At 35.3% G+C, this 22500-nt stretch overlaps 1 protein-coding gene across 1 annotated transcript in view; it reads left to right on the plus strand.

The window, feature by feature from the left end:
• Positions 1 to 16784, plus strand: part of LOC106869484 (beta-1,4-galactosyltransferase galt-1) — a 71161-nt gene extending 54377 nt beyond the window's left edge. The window contains exon 2 of the mRNA XM_014915242.3: positions 15572 to 16784. Coding sequence (XP_014770728.1) covers positions 15572 to 16514 — 943 coding nt within the window. The 3' untranslated portion in view covers positions 16515 to 16784. The remainder of the gene's footprint in view (positions 1 to 15571) is intronic.
• The last annotated feature ends 5716 nt before the right edge of the window (positions 16785 to 22500 follow it).

Here is a 22500-nt window from a genome sequence, read left to right on the forward strand (position 1 = left end):
CAGATCGGTAATATGGATAAAACATATTGCTTTTTTAAAAAAAAAATATGATTAGCAATAAAACTGTTGACATCAAAAGTAAAAAAAAACAACAATCCAAAAACGAAGCATAAAAAACAAACTATTCTAATAAAAAGTTTAGGTCATGAAAAGATTATGTTCACTGTTGTATTAAGTTACCTTGCAGACGGAATCAAATTAAAAGTAATGTTTATTTTTGAACAAAAACTACATCAAATATAAAGTTCCTTCCAGTTTTTTTTTATTGGCGTCCATGAAAAAGAAAAACCAGACAAAAAAACAAGTTACATGAAAAAAGCTGGAGTATATATGTATGGATTGGAATGTGTAGGAAGGCGCCTGCGTTAAGAAAAGAAAACAAACAAACAAAAAAAAAAACAGCTTGTTGGCATGAGATATGTTCAGATCACCCATGTAAGAAACAATGTAAAGAAGCATCTAGAAGGAAATAACAACTGCTGTTATTCCATTGAGAATAACATATACACTTTGACTTTTCGATGTAAACCTAGATTAATCTTTTAAAGAGAATAAGAATTTTTTTTTTGTTTTGGAATGGAACAAATGGATGGCTGATGGAGAAAAGTAATTCACAAAGGGTGGCCATGTGAATGTTCCATGACTTGACGTATCGTGTAACTTTGTAATAAAATATTGCGACGGTTTTTAATGTCAAAAGTGTTGTAAAATCATTAAAAAAGATGAGGATTTTCAAACGTAAGGAAATAAGGAAGAAGGCAATTTGTTGTAAGAAAATGACTTGGTGAAAGGACGTGAAAATTGCCAAAAAGTAGGAACTTTTCAGTGATTCAGATTTGTTTGTAGGTTTCTTTACTCCAAATGATGAACAATATTTACAAGATTTTGAAGGATTTAAAAGTTTAATCATACGTGTTTCTATTATCTAGGAGATAAAGGTCGATGGGCTGGCAGAATCGTTAACAAGTCAGACAATAAGCTTAGAGGACATACGTCCGTCTTTACGTTTCGAGTTCAAATTCCGTCGAAATCGACATTGTCGTTCATCCTTTTGGGGTTAATAAAATAAGTACCAGTCAAGTACTGGGGTCGATTTAATCGACTTCCCCCTCAAAAAACTACTAACCCTAGGAAATATAAGCCAGTGAGCTGGCAGAACCCTTAGCCTGCTGGAAAAAATGCTTAGCAGCATTTCGTCCATTTTGTGTTCAAAGTCCACCGAGGTCGGCTTTGCCGTTCATTCTTTCGGAGCCGATAAAATAAGTAGCAGTCAAGTACTGGGGTTGATGTAATCTACTTCCTCCTCACCTGAAACACTGTTGGTCCGGTACCAAAATATGAAACCATTATCTCGCAAATGTACGGTGGCGAAGTGGCAGAATCATTAGTGTGTCAGAAGAAATGCAAAGCGGCATTTCTTCCTCTTTACCATTAGGTTCTGAGCTCGAATTCCACTGAAGTTGACTTTGCTTTTCATTCTTACAGGATCGACAATAATAAAGTACCAGTCAAGTAGTGGAGTCGATGGTACCGGTTAACCCCTCCTCTCAAAATTGTTGGTCATGTATCAAAATTTGAAACTATTATCTAGAAAATATGACTCTTTGGTATCATTAACTTTGAAGTTTAGATTTATGAAATAGGAGTTAAGGTTTCGAAATTGCCGTATCTTATCTAAACTTTTAAGCAACATTTATTTGAAGAGCTGTACAAGAATGTGCAATAACAATGTCAGAATGTCTGGATATTCAATAGACTACTGTTATTTATCATTTAACTGCCATTTTTCCCATAGTGTAAAGTGTAGGTCACAATTATCTGCAGGTCAGAATTACGGTACACTAGCCACAAACGAAACATGCAAATCTTGCACATTAACTAAATTTTATGGTAAATATTATTTTCCGTGACAGCCATTCATCATAAATACTTGTATTCCTGTGAATTCATTACTGTCCTATCACGAAATTCCTCAGACAACACGCATATTGCAATTGTCTAACGGTTGGCAAGTGGTGTTGTGGTCAGCTTTTACTGCGAGTGTATCAGTTGTTGGAAACAGTGTGAGTTATCATGTTAGCAGTACACACACACACACACACACACACCCACACCCAACCTGTGTTGTAGGAAGCTTGCTTTCCACCACATGGTTCAATCCCATTGCGTGGCCTCTTGGGCAAGTGTCTTCTACTAAAGCCTCGGGTCAACCAAAGCTTTGTGAGTGGGTTTGGTAAACGGAAACTGAAAGAAGCCCGTCGTATATACATACATACATACATACATATATATATATATATATATATATATATATATATATATATATATATATATATATATATATATATATATATATATATATATATATATTGTGTGTGTGTGTGTGTGTGTGTGTGTGTTTATCTCCATCGCCATCGCTTGACAACCGATGCTGGTGTGTTTATGTCCCCGCAACTTAGCGGTTCGGTAAAAGTAACCGATAGAATAAGTAGTAGAATCACAAAGAATAAGTCCTGGGGTCGATTTTCTCGACTAAAACCCTTTTAGGCGGTGCTCCAGCATAGCCGCAGTCAAATGATTGAAACAAGCAAAAGAGCAAAAAAGAGGGTAGTCTATATATTAATTAAGGTTCACTGATGCCCTACTTTACTTTTAAATGCTTGTTGAAATTTTATATAGCTCCGGTACGCAGGGCACGGTTAGTGTTAAAAACCCTGCTGCACATGATTACCTCAAGCTTTGCCCATAAGTCGATGCTCTTTCTTTTTATAGCTTTAAAACAATGTCTGTAAACCGGATTTTGCGGTATACGTGCATAAAAGTATGTGTGTGTGAGTGTATTAGGTGTGCTTGTGCGTGTGTGTATCCGTGTGCGCGCAGGCATGTAAAGAAGAATTAGAGTTCTCGGCACTTGAAATATAATTATATATCTGTTGCACCTGAAACTTCCTTTCTTTATTCTTGCACTGTTATCTTCTTTTCTTCTACTTTCATACCTTCCTTATTTACTGTCTATTGTCAACCCCACTCATTTTGTTTTCTCTCTCTTCTTGACAATATTTCTCATTTTTTCGTTCTCTTTTTTTTTTATGCCTTTTCTCTTTCATGCGATGCGCGATGGATGGTGAAATCTCCATGAATTTTTTATGAATGAACTGCTGTAGTGTTTTAGAGAAGATAAAAATTCACAAATAGGCGCATGAGTGGCTCTGTGGTAAGTAGCTTGCTTACCAACCAGATGGTTCCAGGTTCAGTCCCACTGCGTAGCACCTTGGAAAAGTGTCTTCTACTATAGCCTCGGGCAAACCAAAGCCTTGTGACTGGATTTGTTAGACAGAAACTGAGAGAAGCCCGTCGTATATATATATATATATATATATATATATATATATATATATATATATATATATATAATAGAGTTATTAATATTTCTAAGTCTCTCTAAAGGAGACTACGGCAGCGGTACTGGAAATTAATAGTTATCGCCAAGCCAACATGGCAGTCCCAAAATTAGGACGAAAGCTGCCGTGAATTAGCTCCAAGAAGCCATCGCCTCTAGCTAGCTATGTGACACACGAAACCTGTGTCCTTTATAACCTTCGAACAGGGGAGGTCAGCAGTTTCCCCTTGCTGGTTTGGCATCTGCAGACTAGTTTCAGGGTGTTGCCCCTTGTCAATGCAGAGCAGCCAAGCTCCAGCCATATATAACAAGGATATATAACAAGGATATATAACAAGGATAGACAAAGGGATTAAGTCGATCCCACTGCGTAACTGATACTTAATTTATCGATCCCGAAAAGATGAAAGGCAAAGTCGACCTCGGCGGAATTGGAACTCAGAACATAAAGACAGACGAAATACCGCTAAGCATTCTGCCCGATGTGCTAACGTTTCTGCCAGCTTACCGCCCCATTCTTTACACGAATGTTAAATTTTGATTTCCATAGAAAGAAAAAAACATTATTCGAAACAGAATAATATTTTATCGACAGAAAAATATTAGATTTCATTCAAATGTAGAAATTCAAAATACGGAGATGTTTGGTCGTGTCCCTGACCATATATGTATGTATGTATGTATGTATGTATGTATGTAGGTATGCATGTATGCATGTATGTATGTATGTATGTATGTATGTATGTATGTATGTATGTATGTGTGTATGTGTGTGTGTATGTATACATGTATGTATGTATGTTTGTGCATGTATGTATCATATATATGACAAGCATTATATATATATATATATATATATACATATACACACACACATACACGCACATACATACATATATTTATTCATTTATAGATCTTCATTTATGTGTGTATGTATATATACATATATATTTCAATATATCAATATATCGATGTATATATATTTCTATATATTTATCATAATTATCTACCTATCTCTCCCCGTCCCTCTCTCTGTATAACTTTGCATAATATTATTATAACTTCAATATAAATATGTATAAATCTTTATATTTATCTCTTTCTCCCCCCATATATATATATATATATATATATATATATATATATATATATATATATATATATGTATATATATATATATATATATATATATATATATATATATATATATATATATATATACATATATATATATATATATATATATATATATATATATATACATTCATATACATATATACATATATATATATATATATATATATATATATATATATATATATATATATATATATATATATATATATATACATTCATATACATATATACACACACATATATATGCATATATATATATAAACACATATATGTATATATATGTATATATATATGTATATATATATCAATATATGTATATATATTGATATCTTTACATTTACATATTCATGTATATATTCATTTATCTATATACATTGATATAAATTTTCATCTTGAAATACATTTGTACACACACACACACACACACACACACACATACACATACATACATATACACACATACACACATAATAAAAAATAGACGAATGAGTTATCTGGCATTGCTACAGTTGTTTCACTAGAAATCTTTATTGTACTACAAGAATAATCTTTTCTATTCTAGGCACAAGGCCCGAAAGTTTTGGGGAGGTGGCCAGTCGATTAGATCGACTCCAGTACGCAAATGTTATTTAATTTATCGACCCCCAAAAGGATGAAAAGCAAAATCGACCTCTGCGGAATTTGAACTCAAAACATAAAAACAGACGAAATACCGCTAAGCATTTCGCCCGGCCTGCTAACGTTTCTGCCAGCTCGCCGCCCTTGTGATAGAAGCATAACACATTTGGTTAGATTGCGTAATAAGTCGCATAACTCCCAACGCATCATGCTACCAAATAAAACAAGTAAATATTGTCTTGGTTATTGAACAGATCAACAAGTGAAATTTTAAATCAGAATTACCAATAGCTGATAAATTTAACGTGGCCATATCTCGAGGGGTGGATAGCGGAATATGCTTGTAAATATAAGGAATAAATATAAGGAGTTAAACGTGTTAATATCCTAAAGATGTTAATAAGTCTAGTGACCTTGTCTCCAAAGGATAATAGTGGCAGAACTTTCTTGAATACAGCAGATATTAGATGCCAAGTAAAACATTTGACCGTATCAAATGCATTTGCCGACGCTGCTCTAAAAACCATTTATTGTACTATATTGCAGTCAGCCTTCATTTTTCATTCACTCGACTAAGCTTGATAAAAGTCTTCCGAATTAATAGAACATTAGCATAATCTAATGGAGATTCAGCCAACCATAAAGCCGCGAAAATCTAACCAATTGTATTATACTTACGTCACAAGGCGGAGAGCTGGCAGAATCCGTAGCGTGCTGGACGAAATGCGTAGCAGTATTTCGCCCATCGCTACGCTTTGAGTTCAAATTCCACCGAGGTCGACTTTGCCTTTCGGGGTCGATAAATTAAGTAGCAGTTGCATACTGGGGTCGATCTAATCGACTGGGCCCCTCTTCAAAATTTCAAACCTTTTGCCTATAGTAGAAAGGATTATACTTATGTCACGCTAAAGACACTGAATGAAATAATTGTAGCAATACCAACTAAGCCATTCGTCTGTTTTATTATGTTTTTGTGCCACGCTCAAGTTTCCATTCGTGGCTGGATAATTCTGGATACTTTTGGGTACGACTGTATTTGTGGATTGTGGAACAATAGTGAACTTCCCTCTTCGATGTATGTTGTGCTAAGATAATGAATTAGTTAAGTCTTATTTGCCTTATTCTGTCGAGCCGATTTGAGGCGTGCTTCACTTTGATATGCCTTTATCTTTTATGGATATCATTTAATCTAGACTGTGTGTGTGTGTGTGTGTGTGTGTGTGTATGTACTTATGAGCACACACATTTGTCGCGAGAAATAATGGTAAACATTTGATGTAGTACCGATCATATTTTCTTTAAGGTGATTCATCGAAATACTTATCTATTTAATTTCTCACAAGAGATCAGTGTCATAAACCGCAGTTTATGTATAATATTCCATAATTAGGTATTGAAGTCTTATGTGAGTTCTACTTCGATGAAATTGAGTTAAGATATCATTTGTGACGGTCATGTTAATCTCTGTGCAAGAAAGTTAATGTCCTTAAGAATCTCATTAAATCTAGTTGTGATTGTCCCTAAGATTCTCGTTAAACAATTTACGAGGTATTCACGAAGTTAATTTTAACGCGGTTGATATAACACCAACCGTTTCGGTGCGTTTGACTAGCCCGGTTCAGTTTGTATTTATTCCAATGTGTTGTATGCTAACAGGCTAGAGCAAAGTACATTCTTCGGACTTCTTGGTGAAGTGGAATAAAATAGATCAAATTTTATCCCCGTGAGAGAGAACTATAAATCTTTGTCTTAGTGATGTGGGTAATTTAATAAAGATATTTTTCGTACAAGAGACTAATGTTACAAACCCAAAGTATGTATGGTTATTAATAATTATTTGTTGAGATTAGATATAAGTTATACTTTAAGATGACTTGGGAAGTAATTGTCGAGTTTACGCAGGTTCTATTGCATTACACAAAACAAAGGCGCACATACAAATGCACAAAATTTATGTACATGTATTCGTGTACATATAAATGGATCTATCTATCTATCTATCTATCTATCTATCTATCTATCTATCTATCTATCTGTCTGTCTGTCTGTCTGTCTGTCTCTCTCTCTCTCTCTCTCTCTCTCTCTCTCTCTCTCTCTCTATATATATATATATATATCTGTCTGTCTGTCTGTCTGTCTGTCTCTCTATCTATCTATCTACCCATCTATACATAAACAAATATTAATATGTATTATATTATGTTTTATGCACATTTACATTTGAATGTATGAAGGTTATATAATGCCATGCTTTTGTCGAATGAGACAAAATTAGTATGTTATATCGGTATATCGTGTCAGTGAAATATTTTCCTTTTTTTTTTGAGATTTTCGGCTGATATGCCGCATCTCTTACATTACAATACATTTCCAAAAATTATCATTTATTGGTCATACGGACATGAATAAGCTTATAAAACACTTCAAAATATCCTTCATATTTGCATATTCCTATCATTAAAAAAGCAATCATACGCACGGAATTTGAAATTAGAAAGTGGTAATTTGAAATTTAAGGTTATTATTATTATTATTATTATTATTATTATTATCATTATTATTATTATGATTGTTATTAATATTATTACGAAGCATGACCTAGTGGTTCGCGAGATCGTGGTTTCAATTCCTAGACCGGGTGGTGCGTTGTGTTCTTGAGTAAAACACATCATCTCGCACTGCTCTGCGATTACTTCGAAACCTGATACGTGGTACACTGTGCACCTATTCAGGCAACGCCGATTTGATGGATTGAGTGAGCGACACGAACATTTGATTACTATAAACAAATCCTTTGTGCAGGCCGTTCGGCAAAAGCTGAACGCTATTAAGTCGTCTTCGACGGGAGAGTCTATCATCACGAAAGCCAGACTGGGAGAACAAGACGATCGGATAGCGCAGACGCCGTAGCCATCGTCATCATTCGTTGTTGAGGTGCTGAGTTCATGTTCTGAGCTTCCGAATCACGTTATGGTACACGTCTGAGGAATACTCAGTCACCTGCTCACTAAATCAATGAGTAGGTAGATTAGTTTGATCGAACAGCTGAATCCTCATCGTGGATACCAACGGAGGTCCGTTTACCTAAGTACGTCATTGCTGGTGTATGTTGATGTAGGGAATGTGAAAGGGACTTTGGTTAAAAATTATTAGCGATGGGAACAATATTAATACCAAACGGTAATCTTTATATCCCGCTTCACATGGATGCCGTGTTAGAACACCGTAAACTGTGTTATTAGCGTTGATAGGTCCTCAATGGTGCTTGGTGCAGAAAAGCACACATCTAGATCGTAGCAGACGAAATTCGTCTACCAAGGTCGCCGGAATTCACATATCATGTGATTTCGGTCTTTTGGATGACAGCAGCGAGAAGCAGCAGGCAGAGCATACAAGTCAAATCTCGCTGCTAAGATATATTGAATATCAGCATCTTTTCAGACGCTGATGTCGCAAATAGCCAGCAGGCTTATCAAAAATTAATTAATTAATTAATTATGTGTAGTGTATGCCTGTATGTGTATACATATGTTTGTATGGGAAAACCTATTACATATGTGTGTTTCTGCGATATATGTTTGTGTATGTGTGTCTCTGCATTGTATTGGTGTGTGTCTGAGTATTGTGTGTGTGTGTGTGTGTGTGTGTGTGTGTGTGTGTGTGTGTGTGTGTGTGTGTGTGTGTGTGTGTGTGTGTGTGTGTGTGTGTATGTATTGGGTTGGTCAAAAAGTCCGTTCGGTTTTTTTAACCGAAAATAAGACAAGTTTTAAACACGAAGCGATTTATTCAATCAATGGCATGATTACCATTTCGTTCCAGTATCTTCTGCCATTTTATGGGCAGATCTATTATACCATACTCAAAGAATTTCCTCTCAAAAAACTCTTCTAGGTGAATTTTTATAGCCTCTTTAGAGTTTAGGCTCTGTCCATTCAATGAATTCTGAAAAGACCGAAACAGGTGGAAATCTGAAGATGCAAGCTCGGGCGAATATGGAGGGTGTGGCAAAACTTCCCAGTCAAACCCCAGTACTTTCTACCGCATCTGCAAAAAAGTGTGAGGTCTGGCATTCTCGTGACGAAAGACAGTATCCGTACAATTACCAAGTTCTGGACGACGCTTCTAAAGGGATCGCTGCCCTTAATTTGTCTAGCTGATCACAGAACACAAGATAGATGATTCTGTTCGTAGGGAGAAGCTTGTAAAAGACAACACCCTTCCAATCGCACCAAATTGAAAACATAGCCTTCTTTGGTTGAAGTACTGCTTTGGAAGTTGTTTGTGGTGGTTCGCTGCACTTCCTCTCATGATCATTTGCGTTTCACATTGTTATAAAGGGTTCATTTTTCGTCCTCTGTTACCATTCTCTTCAAAACAGGATCGATTTTTCTCACGTTTTTGCAACGAATCCCAGATTGAAATCCGTTGGGCGAGGTTATCCTCATTCAACTGATGTGGGACCAAAATTTCGAGCCTGCTGACGTAAACTAGTTGATGCAGATGGTTTTTCAACACTTGATTTGGATATTTGGAGAATATCTGCGATCATCCTTGGTTGCATGATAAGAGTTCGTGTCGCTGTTAATCTTATTTGGCCGACCAAAGCAAGATCCATCTTGAATCGAAAAATTCCCCGATCAAAATCTTGTCAAACAACTTCTAGCAAACATTTTCTATAACAACATTCTCTCCGTACACAGCACATATCTTCCTGCAGGGTTCCACCGCTTTCTTGCCTTTTTTAAGATAAAAAAAAAAGCATGAGCAGTCGCTAATGTTTGTTTTTGTTCTCCATTTTCATGAGTGGATGCCATCTCACCCTCCATAATAAGCAAATACATCAGGGAATCGGTTTAGCGGCGGACTACTCGATCGTCAGTAGGTAGTCCATGGATCACAAGGTTACCAGTAACAGAATTCTATTAAACTGTAATATAATTAGTCTTGACCTGACATATACCATTCTTAATAACGTAAATTGCGTAAATTATTGCATAAATTATTAGCTACGGGAGCGAGTACCATAAGACAAGTGTCAAACTCGTAGTAAGACAATCTGTGAGTCGGACTCAGCTTGCATTCGAATATAGACCATTTCTTTTATGCTGCTAACGTTTTTGAAAAAGGCATGAACGTCTTCTAATCTTATTATCCTCTTTTATAAATGTGTGACTGTGCGTACCTAAGTAAGAAATCAATATCTAATTGGAGATCGGCCAATTTCTGATGGATTGATGTTAAAGAATTAACCCAGTTATTTAGATCTTCATGTAGTCCTACAGATTTTCAATTTAAGCAATTTATTTTAAATGAGCTGGAATTATTCCAGTTTGATACTGTTCGCTTTATATTAGATTTGTGTCTTTTTCTTTATCAATCCTTTCAGAAACAAAGATTATGGGTTTTTGTATTTTATATTGCCTTTTCAGAAAGTTTCAACTTCCGTAATTGAAAGTTGTCTGATTTTGAATTGTTGTCTTATTTTATTTAAATTCTATTTCATTTTGAATTCTATTTTGTTGTAGAAATGCTTTTTGTTCTAGTCCGAAATATTTTGTTCTGTCAAAAAATTTAATGTATTTTATCAGTATTTCTCATTGGTTGAGCTTTTATGTGAATTAAATAACACAAGACGCCATTCGTATGAAGAAACAACAGCAGCAGCAACTACAACAAAAAATAACAACAATAGTTAAGTTATTTTTAACTTAATGCAGGGAGCTTCAAAATACTAATCAGAAATAAATACGTGGTGGAAGAAAAACAAAATAATTAAAAAATAAAATAAAATAAATAAGTCAATGATGAATATTATTTTCATTTTCCCGACAAGTTTAGTCGTCAAACGTGTTTCGGTATTATTCTGATCTCGTCCGTTAGAGATAACCTTCACTGTTACAGATAAATCGTAAAGAAAAACAGACAAGATTGCATATTTATTGGCATAGGCATATAGGAATGTTTAGAGATTATATAGGACAAATTCCCCATTCGTAAGAGAAGCGAAACAAAAGTCTGTGTTAACGTATTACACACACGATATTTGTCCGTTACTAGATATCAGTAAAGGCTAAATTATGATGAGGAGGAGGTAAAAATTAGACGGAGACTTTCCAGAAAAATTCAAACAATATCATAGTGGCTGCGCAAAAGCAGTGTTGCGAGTATGCAGACATTTAGATCAGTTCAAATGTTTGAGACATTTTGACTCGTGCAAAGGCCGTGTTCATTGCTGTTTGCCGTTCAGAACACTTCTCACTCTAGGTAATAGGTGTTGAAAACCACCAACAGTTATTTCAAGGCGCCCTCTAGCGGAATAATCGGTGAATGTATTTCTAGCTTCTTGTTTAACGTGAGCACCGTGTACCGCAAGAGAGATAACCCTGAAATATCTATCATTGAATAATAACAATTTACCCTCTCTTCTGTAGCTAACTTTTAATGCGTCTTGTATTTTACCTTTTATATGAATTATTTACTTTATAATCTCTCATATTCCTATTGAGATGCTTGCTTGCCTCTTATTTTATTTTTGTCTTACTGATCATAAGGCCCCTTAAGGAATTGAGTAGTATAATCAGTACGCTACTTTAAGAGCTATAATATCTCTGGAGAGTTTTTAAATTTCTAAGTAATCATTTCAATAGAAGAATCTTCGTTTCTACTTTTTTTTTTCTCTCCATTTCCTAGCACTTCGTTTTCTTATAATAATATACCAACTGCAGCAGAGTATACTTGTTTAGCTAATGCAGTTATGGGATTAAGCTTCATTTTCAACGAGACTTTGAACGATACATTGCATTTTTCTACTGCTCATTATAGGAGATTATTATTGAGGTTCATATGTTTCTTATGTCAGAGTGCTTTCCTTCACTAAGTTTACTTTAGCTTTATTTAATCTTATCTCAGTTCTAAAAAAAAACCCAACAAAAACGAAAACGAAAACAAAAACGAACAAAAAAGTAAATAAAACAAAACGAAACAATCAGTTATTTGTTGCTTGTATCCAAGAAACCCATTTTAAAAATTGTCTAATTCAATACTCCCCGACACTACCATTTCACAGCATCTTTCCTTGGTTGGTTTAATCAAATTCAGCAGATCAACATTTTTAGATACCATTTAATTTCATTTGCCTCTTGGAAAATTTTCATTCGCAGTGTGGTAAGAAGTTTGCTTCTTAACTACATGGTTCCGGGTTCAATCTCCACAGCGAGCAGCTGCTATACCGTAGGCCCGGGCCGACCAAACACTTGTGAGTGGATTTGGTAGATGGAAATCTGAGAAAGGCTCGTTGTGTATATGCATATGTATATATATATATATAAAAAGGAGCACTCCGTCAGTTACGATGACGCGGGTCCCAGCTGATACGATCAACGGAATAGCTTGCTCGTGAAATTAATGTGCAAGTGGCTGACCACTCCACAGACACGTGTACCTCTAACGTAGTTAGCCGCAGTCTAATGACTGAATCATGTAAAAAAATAAAACGTACTAGCAATAGTAATGGATTTACTGTGATTTGAAGGCCACTGTTTGCTGTTACACACACACACACACACACACACACACACACACACACACACACACACACACACACACACACACACACACACTCTCTCTCTCTGTGTCTAACACCTACTCTTTCCCTCATGCATACACACATATGCACTTATTCACAATCTCCGTCACATGCACAAACATCCATAGAGATACAGAGAAGGGCCGGTTATACAAACGCTGATCATATATAGTCACCGACTCTGTGTTCTGCCATAGGCCCTGCACTTTTACATGGCTTAGTCATTTAACTGGAGACAAGTAGGAAAGGTTAGAACAGCTTGCTATTGCTATAAGCAGAAACACTGAAAATTGACAAGTATGGCAAGTAGTTCGGTTACTTGAAGCTTTGAGTTTGTCTCAGAGTGTCGCCTGGAGAGATAACTTCATTGTTCAACCCGCTGACCAGCGTTCCTTAATCGTTTCTGTCGGCGTTAATACTGGATTCAAACTCTGGTTTTGATTAAAGAGTTTGTAACTAAGGTGGTGCGTAAACAGTTCATTCCAAACTTAAGTCATGACAACCAGGTAACAAACACCAGGTGTGTATTACCCCAGATTAGTGTTTCTCACCCTTTTCACCCTTGCGTAAACCTTACAATAAATTACATGTCTTAAGGAACCACTTCGCAAAAAAATTATATACTATAACTTTCTCATATTTTCATCGTAGTTCACGTGGTAAATATATTCGTTATATTTTTTAAATAACAGAATAGATTAAGTAGGATGATTCTATATTACAATATTACAATAACCAATAATGTGTTGTGCATGTTATGTAGAAAGCTGCATGTGTGTGCGTGCGTGTGTGTGAGTATATATATATATATATATATATATATATATATATATGCAGATGTTTGTAAGCCTATGGATATGAAAGTAAACAGATCAACATACAGACGGATAGGTACATAGGTTATATGAACAGACAAGCACACATACACACACACACATACACACACAGAGTCAGACATGCACACACAAGGAGACAGAGGTACACACACACGTATACAAACACACACACACACACACACACACACACACACACACATACATAAAAAACACACAAACACTGACACGCAAACACATGAATATGCAGAATACATACAGACAAATGTACACATACATACATAAATACATGCATACACACACATGCATGCATACTTACATACATACATACATGCATATGCACACACACACACAAACACACACACACACACACACACACGCACACACACTAACCCCCACACATGCGTACAAACAAACAAAAAGGAACGCAGTGTGTATTGAAAAGGTTGCAAGACAACGAAAATTTCAGAAAACAAAGAAAAGGAAATAAGTGGAAATTTTACCGTGGAAATCTTCCCTTTTCTGTTGTTCCTGTTTTTCAAAGGGCCAGCCTTGTCAAACACAGTGTCAAGCTGAATCTCCCCGAGAACTACTTTAAAGGTACTCGTGTCTGCGGAGTGCTCAGCCACTTACACGTTAATTTCACGAGCAGGCTGTTCCGTTGATCTGATCAACTGGAACCCTCAACGTCGTAACCGACGGAGTGCCATATGTTAACACGCATGCAGCGGCGAAGATCATTGACAAATGTATATCTATCGTCTATGCTAGGATGATAAATGTAGTCATTTACTTGACTTTCAAACGTATTTATCAAAGGGTGACCATCCCCAGAGACAGAGTGAGAAAAAAATTAATAAAAACGAAATTAATTAGAACTCAGAATAGAAAGAGGATTGCAGTGTTGGCTCATAGACAGAATAGTTTCCACAGTGCTTACTACGTATTTGTAGTCGATTATTATTGTCCATCCAAGTAGATAATCGTGTTGTGGACTCTTTTAATGTGGAACGATTGGTGCATAAAATCACATGCAGCTCTTTATTGGAAATAAATTAGTTTCGAATTGATTGATATATCAGTTGACGATTCCCCTAGGTTACATTTTTATTATTTTTAACCAGTTAATCGAAAATAAACAGAAACTAATCTAGACTGAATTCTAGTGCAAAACTGTTAACTCCCTAACGACTCACTTTATAATCTGATCTGATACTGTATTTAACGAAATACTTTCCTGCGCTTGTTATATCAGGTCAGGTCAAACGACTGCCTTCATCTTTGACCTAAGTTAGTGAAAACAATTCGGCTTTGTCTACGTTTTACTATCTTAATTTACTGAGGTATTTGCTTCGATCTACTTTAGCACATACACACAGCTTATTAAGAATTTCATGATTTTAATTTAAACCAATCATCGCGAAATGGTTACTTAGCTCCAGGCCTGCCCTAATCAAGTCTCATTTTAAATATAGGCATTCAGGCCTTGATGTTCTTGTCTCTGTTTATACCTATTTTTATTAAAATACTCTGCCTTGACTTAACTAATTTAGAAAATCATGGAAAATTTTATAAAATTTCCGTTATTAAGCTGCTGTTTTAAACAAATCAGAATGAAATTTTGATGGAAGGTTTGAATTTACATAATTTTAAAACAGAAAATTTGTATTATAGATACAGTGTGGTTCCAGGTAGATTTGAATAACAAGAGTTAAGGAGTAATGTATCCAAGATTATATTATCTTAGAAACGCAAAGCTCTTTGATGGAGAATTTGACTACTGTCTCATTTAGGTCGGACGGTCGCATATACGCTTCGTACTTTGGCTCTTATCATTTGATATTCACAACTATTTGGATTTTAATTCTTATTGTCTTTGATAACATTTTACTTCCCCTGTAATTACTTCATTCCATATGTTCATTATATTTAATTAATATTGCATTTATTCTTTTCTTTGTGTACTTTATTGTATATATATTTCTCTTTATTTTTTAGATTTGCTGCCTGTTACTTCCTCTGTCCACTACACCAATTTAAAGTGAATGAGCCACCAGTCAGTGTTTCAATTGTCTTAAAGAAGAAATGCCAGCAACCTAGAAATCACATTTTGGTTACACCAAATTCTGTAGCTAGAAAAACAGGCAAGAAAAACTTTACTGTTTGCCTCAGTCCTTTGCACTCCAACTATGATCGTATGGACGAATTGGTCGAATGGATGGAAATCAACAAGATATTTGGTGCCGATTATTTCATCTTCTACAACTACAGTATTGGTCAAAATGTAACTGCAATTATAAAAAAATACGCAGAAGAAGGTTTGTCAGAGACAGTTGAATGGAAAATACCATTTAAAACTGGAGGTGGATCAGAAATTCATTATTTTGGTCAGCTCGCTGCTATAAATGACTGTCTTTATAGAAATATGTACAGGACTAAATTTATCGTGTTTATTGATGCAGATGAAATCATAGTTCCGAAAAAGCATCGGGACTGGATGACTTTCATTGATAGTTTGAAACACGCAACAAATATAGGTGCATATATTTTCAGGTGTACTTTTTTTCGTAAAGAATGGGAAGATACGAAAGAAAATTTCACCGGGAGAGACTTAGCTGAAAAATATAATATAATATCTTTGTTGAAACTAGATCGAGAGCCGAAAATACATCCTGTGTATATTCGTTCAAAAACTATTGTTAATCCTTTGAAAGTCGAAACAGTGGGAATTCATAATATTTGGACTTTTCGGACTGGATATGTTGCTTCCGAAATCGGTCTTTCACAAGGGTTGGTACATCACTATCGCAATTGGCAAAATCCCAAAGACAAACAAAAAGTGCACGATCATTCAATACTTGCTTATAAGGATAGCATTATAAAAAGAATTACAGAAAGGTGGAAAATTCTTGAAGAGGTTTTGCAAGAAGTGAAGCAATAATTTTTTAAAGTAGGTAGATTCTTTCAAGATCTCAACATTCCAGTAAATTATTCATAAGAAACATACTCATTCTTCACATAGCTATCCTGCAGCACCACATAAATAGTATGACAAGGGGTATTGGATATTAGCGTAGCTTTTAGTTAGTAAAGGTAGCTGACACTTCGAGAGAGAAAAGTAAGTAAGAGAGAAGGAAAGAAGAGAGAGAGAGAGAGAGAGAGAGAGAGAGAGAGAGAGAGAGAGAGAGAGAGAGAGAGAGAGAGAGAGAGAGAGAGAAATAAACATGTCCTTTTGGGTAAAACAATAACTCCTGCTAAAAGAATTTCTCTGTCAGAATGGTTTTTGTTAGTCAATTCAAATGTTTTATACAGCGATGTAAATGTGAGTGAGCAAGAGCAAACGTGAATAACTGAATTTGATCGAATGAAAGTAGTAAGAGAGAGAGAGAGAGAGAGAGAGAGAGAGAGAGAGAGAGAGAGAGAGAGAGAGAGCAAGTGGGAATGAGTCAAGGATGGGATTGTCGTTATATGCAAGGCATTATAAAAGAATCCACCGAGTGCATGCACTCATATCTATCTGATATTAATTAATGAAATAACCAAATTGTATCGGAACCTTTTTATGATAATACAGCTGCTGCTTTTGTCCCTTATTTTTGGGGAAAAAAATCTTTTATTTATATATTTTTTTATGTAATATTCGAATAATTCTTATCTCCATAATGTAGAGATTTTGTCCAAGAATCTGGTTCAATCCCAGTTTGCAGCAGAAATTAAACTTTCTAAATTCCATTAGGGAAAGTGCTGTAAAGAAAAAAAAAAAACCCCGTATTCGTTCTAGTTAGATTTTAGGTGAGCATTCAAAGATATCTGCATCTGGGACAGATGTTGTCGTCACCTACACTCACAGACCAAACAAATAAACAAACAAGAAAAAAAAAAAAGAACAAAAGCAATCAAAAAAAAACCTTACCCATTCCAGATCTCATTTTATATTGTAGCAATGACTATGAAGAGGGCTCTAATGATTGGCGATGAAGAGGAAAGATTAGTGATGTTGGAGGTGATAATGGTTATAATAGGATAAAAAAATATTGAGGTTGATAATAAAAGGATGAAAACTATATTCATGACGATGATGATGGTGATAATGTTGATGATAATGCTACTGCTAATGGTTATGTCGAACCATCAGCTGATTATCGAAACGAGACAATAAAGGCCAAACACAATGACAGCTGCTACAATACCCCCACCCATCAACTACTACTACTACTACTACTACTACTACTACTACTACTACTACTACTACTACTACTACTACTACTACTACTACTACTACTACAGCCCTGCCACTACCGCCGACAGTTGTAATCTCAGTACAATCATCATCAACACAAACCAGAAAAGAGAAATAAATATCACAACAGAAAAGAGAAAGAGGAAAACATGAAAAAACAGTTAACAAAGCAATAGAAAGCGACAACCGTATAAAACAGCAAACAGAAAGTAAAAAAAAATACATATGAACAGAAACAACAAAAATATAAACAAAAGTTAACAAAACCGAAGAGATAAACGTGCAGACATGTAAATAAACAAAAACAAAGTAAAAAATATTTTACCAAAAATTTAAAGTAGATGATGATAGGTTAAAAAGCATTAAGTAGAAAAATAAAGAAAATAATAGAATAATTAGGACCCCCCCCCCCCAAAAAAAAACCATAAGTGAATATAGAAAAGAACAAAGAGTGAATTGAAAACTTGAAACAGGAAATGAAATAAGGAAGACGTCAAACAGAACCCTCACTTGTATATACACAGCAAAAAGTACAGAGCAGAAAACAGAAACTGCCAATAGAAAAACTGCATACAACTAATAAGTGAAGCAGGAAACAGAAGCATGAGAAACAAAAAAAATTCCCCAGAAAAAACAGGATAGCAGCAACAATGCAAAAAAAAAAAAAACATGAAAACAGTAAACAGGAAAAACTACATACAAGAAAGGTATACATTTCTCCATTGGTTATAAAACAGTTTGAAGATTACTTTTTAATAAAAAAAAAAATTCGTGGATCCTCCTTTTAAAAAAAAAACTTAAATCTATTTTTTCATAATTAAAACTTTTTAAATTCTTGGCAAAAAAAATTAAAAAAAATTGGTTTGTAATAAAAAAAACAACATAAAACAGAAATAACAAAAAAAAAAAGAACAAAACCATTAAAAAAACGTTATTTTTTAACAAAATAAAAACTTGAGGGGAATTGTTCGTGGTATTATTAAAAGTTTATTATTAAAACTTGTTCTCGCATTTTTCATGTCATGCACGAACGTGAGTTTGAGCGCGCGCGCATGTTTGTAGAGCGCGGGGAGGCATAAAATGGTGATTAGCTTACAACGTAAGGGTTAGAAGCACGAATCTGGTTTGAGCCAGTTACTTGCCTTCGATTTCCAAGATGTGGATGAAACCAGTTTGACTTTTGGAGAATATGCTCAACTGTAGGTAAAGGCAGCCACGCGATCAAAAGGGATCAATGAAATGTATTCTCAAACTAAGTGCTGGGTTCATTAAAACTGACCACCAGAAAAAAAAAGGAAAATACTACTGTTACGGATCTTTGTCGCTGTCCAATGACTGAGAGTAGTAAAAGAATAAAAATATGCGTGTATGCGAGGAGTGGCTGTGTGGTAAGAAGTGTGCTTCTCAACCACATGGTTCTGGGTTCGGTCCCAATCCGTAGCATCTTCGGCAAGCGTCTTCTACTTTAGCTGCGGGCCGAATGTAAAAACGAAGGAGAGACAAACAGAAGGTCCATAATTCTTCATCAGTTATCGACCAATTTAACGATATATATATATATATATATATATATATATATATATATGTATGTTTATAAGGAAAATAAGACAAGATAGAAAATGCTGAATAAACTGTCGTCGAAATTATGCAAAAATGAAAATACCACTGGCATCTTATTTTAACAGATATATTTACCAAAATTACATAAAATTATCTTGAAATACTAGAATTTACTCATTAAAATCACCACTGGCTTTAACCACGGCCTCCAAACGACTTCGGAATCTCCTGCAACTCTTCTGGAGGGTCTCCTTGTTTAAGTTGGTGAATACTGTCATGATCCTTGCCTTGAGTTCATCTTTGGTGTTACAAGGAGCTTTGTTGGTCTCTCGCTCAACTGCGCCCCACATATAAGAATGAAGAGGTTTGCAGTCAGGAGAGTTAGGTGACCAGATGTTAAGGATGCTGTGGTCGTAGAAATTATCTCACAGCCATGACTGGGATCTCCTGCATGTGTAGCATGGTGCAGAGTCCTGTTGCCTGACATAGGGTCTTTCAGCAACCAACTGCTTGACCCAGGGCAGCACGACCTCTTCCAATTACTTGATGTAGGCTTCTGTGTTGAGTGTGAGGCCATGTGAGGAGATGAATGGAAGCGTAACGTCATCGTTACTTGTGATTACTGAAAGTCATTTTTTTAATATATTTACTACGGATTGCTTGAAGCTAACTTTCTTCCTACACCTCGATCCTTGGATCACACACACACACACACACACACACACACACACACACACACACACACACACACACACACACACACACACGCACATACACACACATACATATATATTGTTGCCTGAGATACACTAGCACATTATCCTCATAAGCCCCCACCAGTTTTCGGGTTCAGTCTCACCACTAATAGTTTCGAATAGAAATTCGCTAGGTATGTGTGTATGTGTGTATGTGGGGGGATAGAGATGGAGAGATAGATAAGAAGAGAGAGAATGATATATAGAGAGGGAGTGAGTCTGTGAAGGTGATAACGTTATCCGTGCTAAAGATCCAACATTTCATAGAAATATTTGTGTGTATGTGTGTGTATGTGTATGCGTGTGTGTGTATTTGTGTACGTGTGTTGTGTCTGTATTTGTGTATGTGTGTGTATCTGTGTGTATGTGTTTGCGTATGTGTGTATGTGTGAGAGAGGAGTAGTTGTGAGGGTGGTTCGTATGTGATGATTGTAATGTTGATTGTAGCTATAGATCCAGTGGGTGGTTATAAGAGCGTGTGGGAGAATATGTTGCATGTGCCGAGGGAAACAAAGAAATGAAGTGATAACGGAAAAATGGAGCTAAATATAAAGACAGTAAGTAATTTCGGAATAAGAGAATGGTGGAATTAAAAATATGCAAAAATATATTTTACGTAAGAATAGAAAATTTAAATTAAGGATTTTGGAATAATAGATCTAAGGAATGCAAGAATAAAAGATTTTTATAAAAATGACAAAGAAAAATTGAAAGTGGAAAAGGGTGAAAGAATAAAGAATGTTCTGGAATGAATAGATGGTAGAGAGCACTCAGAAAGAAGGATAGGAGAGTGTAGGTTAAGGATGGGGTTTCAATGTGTGAATGAATAGAAAGTATGAAGAAATGTAGAATTATAGAATGAGAATAGCAATTCTGAGGATATATATTGTGGAAAAAAATTAATAATAATTGAAATGAGGGGATGAAAGCAGTAAGAACTAAGGTTTCAAAGGACCAAATAAATGAATAATAGAAAAGAGTCAGAAGATGAGATGTGTGAAGAGAAGGAAAAATGCATTCGGAATAAAAAATTAACGATTGAAATTTTAACTAAATCGCTGAGAGAAACTACTCTAAAAGGGAGTTCTGTATTTGAAATACATAGACTTAGTAACTCAGTAAATTGTAAACCTCTATTTACTATGTTTGTAATCTGGAATTAACTGAGATTATCCTTTAAATGAGTGATGAAAGTTCTTCTGTAAATAAAATCTGAAAACAAACAAGTAAGATCAGATAGCTGAGACGTTTTTGAAAATAGAGGCCACAAAGAAGAGTAAGTGGATCCTGTCTGTAGATTTTGCAACTGAATGTAACGGATAAGTTTCAGTGTAAATTGATCACACTGAATCAATCATATTCATTTGATAAAACCCAGAAGTTGTATATATATATATATATATATATATATATATATATATATATATATATATATATATACATATGTATCGGTTGAGTATGGTAGATGAGTGCAGCAAAAATTTAGATTCAGATGAATATAGTACTTAAGTTGAGGTACCAGAATTTAGTACGGTATTATCCATACAATTTCAAAATAAGGTGATTAAAATCAAAATAAGCAACAATGATATCCAGAGGTAATGCAGTACGATCGTTTCACGCAACTCCATTTAATTGAACAATGCAATCATTACATCAATTTAGATGCAGAGCAATCTTCAGCTCCACAAACGGTTAAACCGTTCAAAGCAGAGCACCAGCATGACCACAGTCCGATGACTGGAGCAAGTAAAGTATAAAAGACAAAAATAGTTTCTCAGAACCGTTAGTGCGGCGTTGGATAGAATGTCTCAACTCCCTGCATTCTGATCTCAAATCCCACCGAAGTCAACTTGGCCTTTCATCTATTTGAGATCGATAAGAAGTATCCAATCAGAGCGAGGAAATGGTGAAACTGCTTGAGGATCGAGCGAGAAACTTTGCTGTATTTGATCCACCTCTTTGAGTTCTCACAGCAACTCTTGCAATGTCACTGGTGCCAAGCTGTATCGGTATCTTTTCCCTTGAATAAACATCCGTGTCGGAGAGAGGAAATAATGCATGAATAACCGAAAGTCTTACAAAAATCTTACCGACGCCTGCACATATATATATATATATGTTCAAACGCATGCTCAACATTGATCGACTGAGATCCTACATAGCAGTAATAATTACTGAAGCATTAGTATACGTCCTAAGAAGTTTAGAATCATCATTTAGCCTTCCAAACTTCCAAACTTCCAGTCATGCTGGTGCTCTGCTTTGAACGGTTTAACCGTTTGTGGAGCTGAAGATTGCTCTGCATCTAAATTAATGTAATGATTGCATTGTTCAATTAAATGGAGTTGCGTGAAACGATCGTACTGCAT

This window comes from Octopus bimaculoides, chromosome 6, assembly GCF_046866305.1.
Source record: "Octopus bimaculoides isolate indiv1 chromosome 6, ASM4686630v1, whole genome shotgun sequence".
Classification (NCBI taxonomy): Eukaryota; Metazoa; Mollusca; class Cephalopoda; order Octopoda; family Octopodidae; genus Octopus; species Octopus bimaculoides.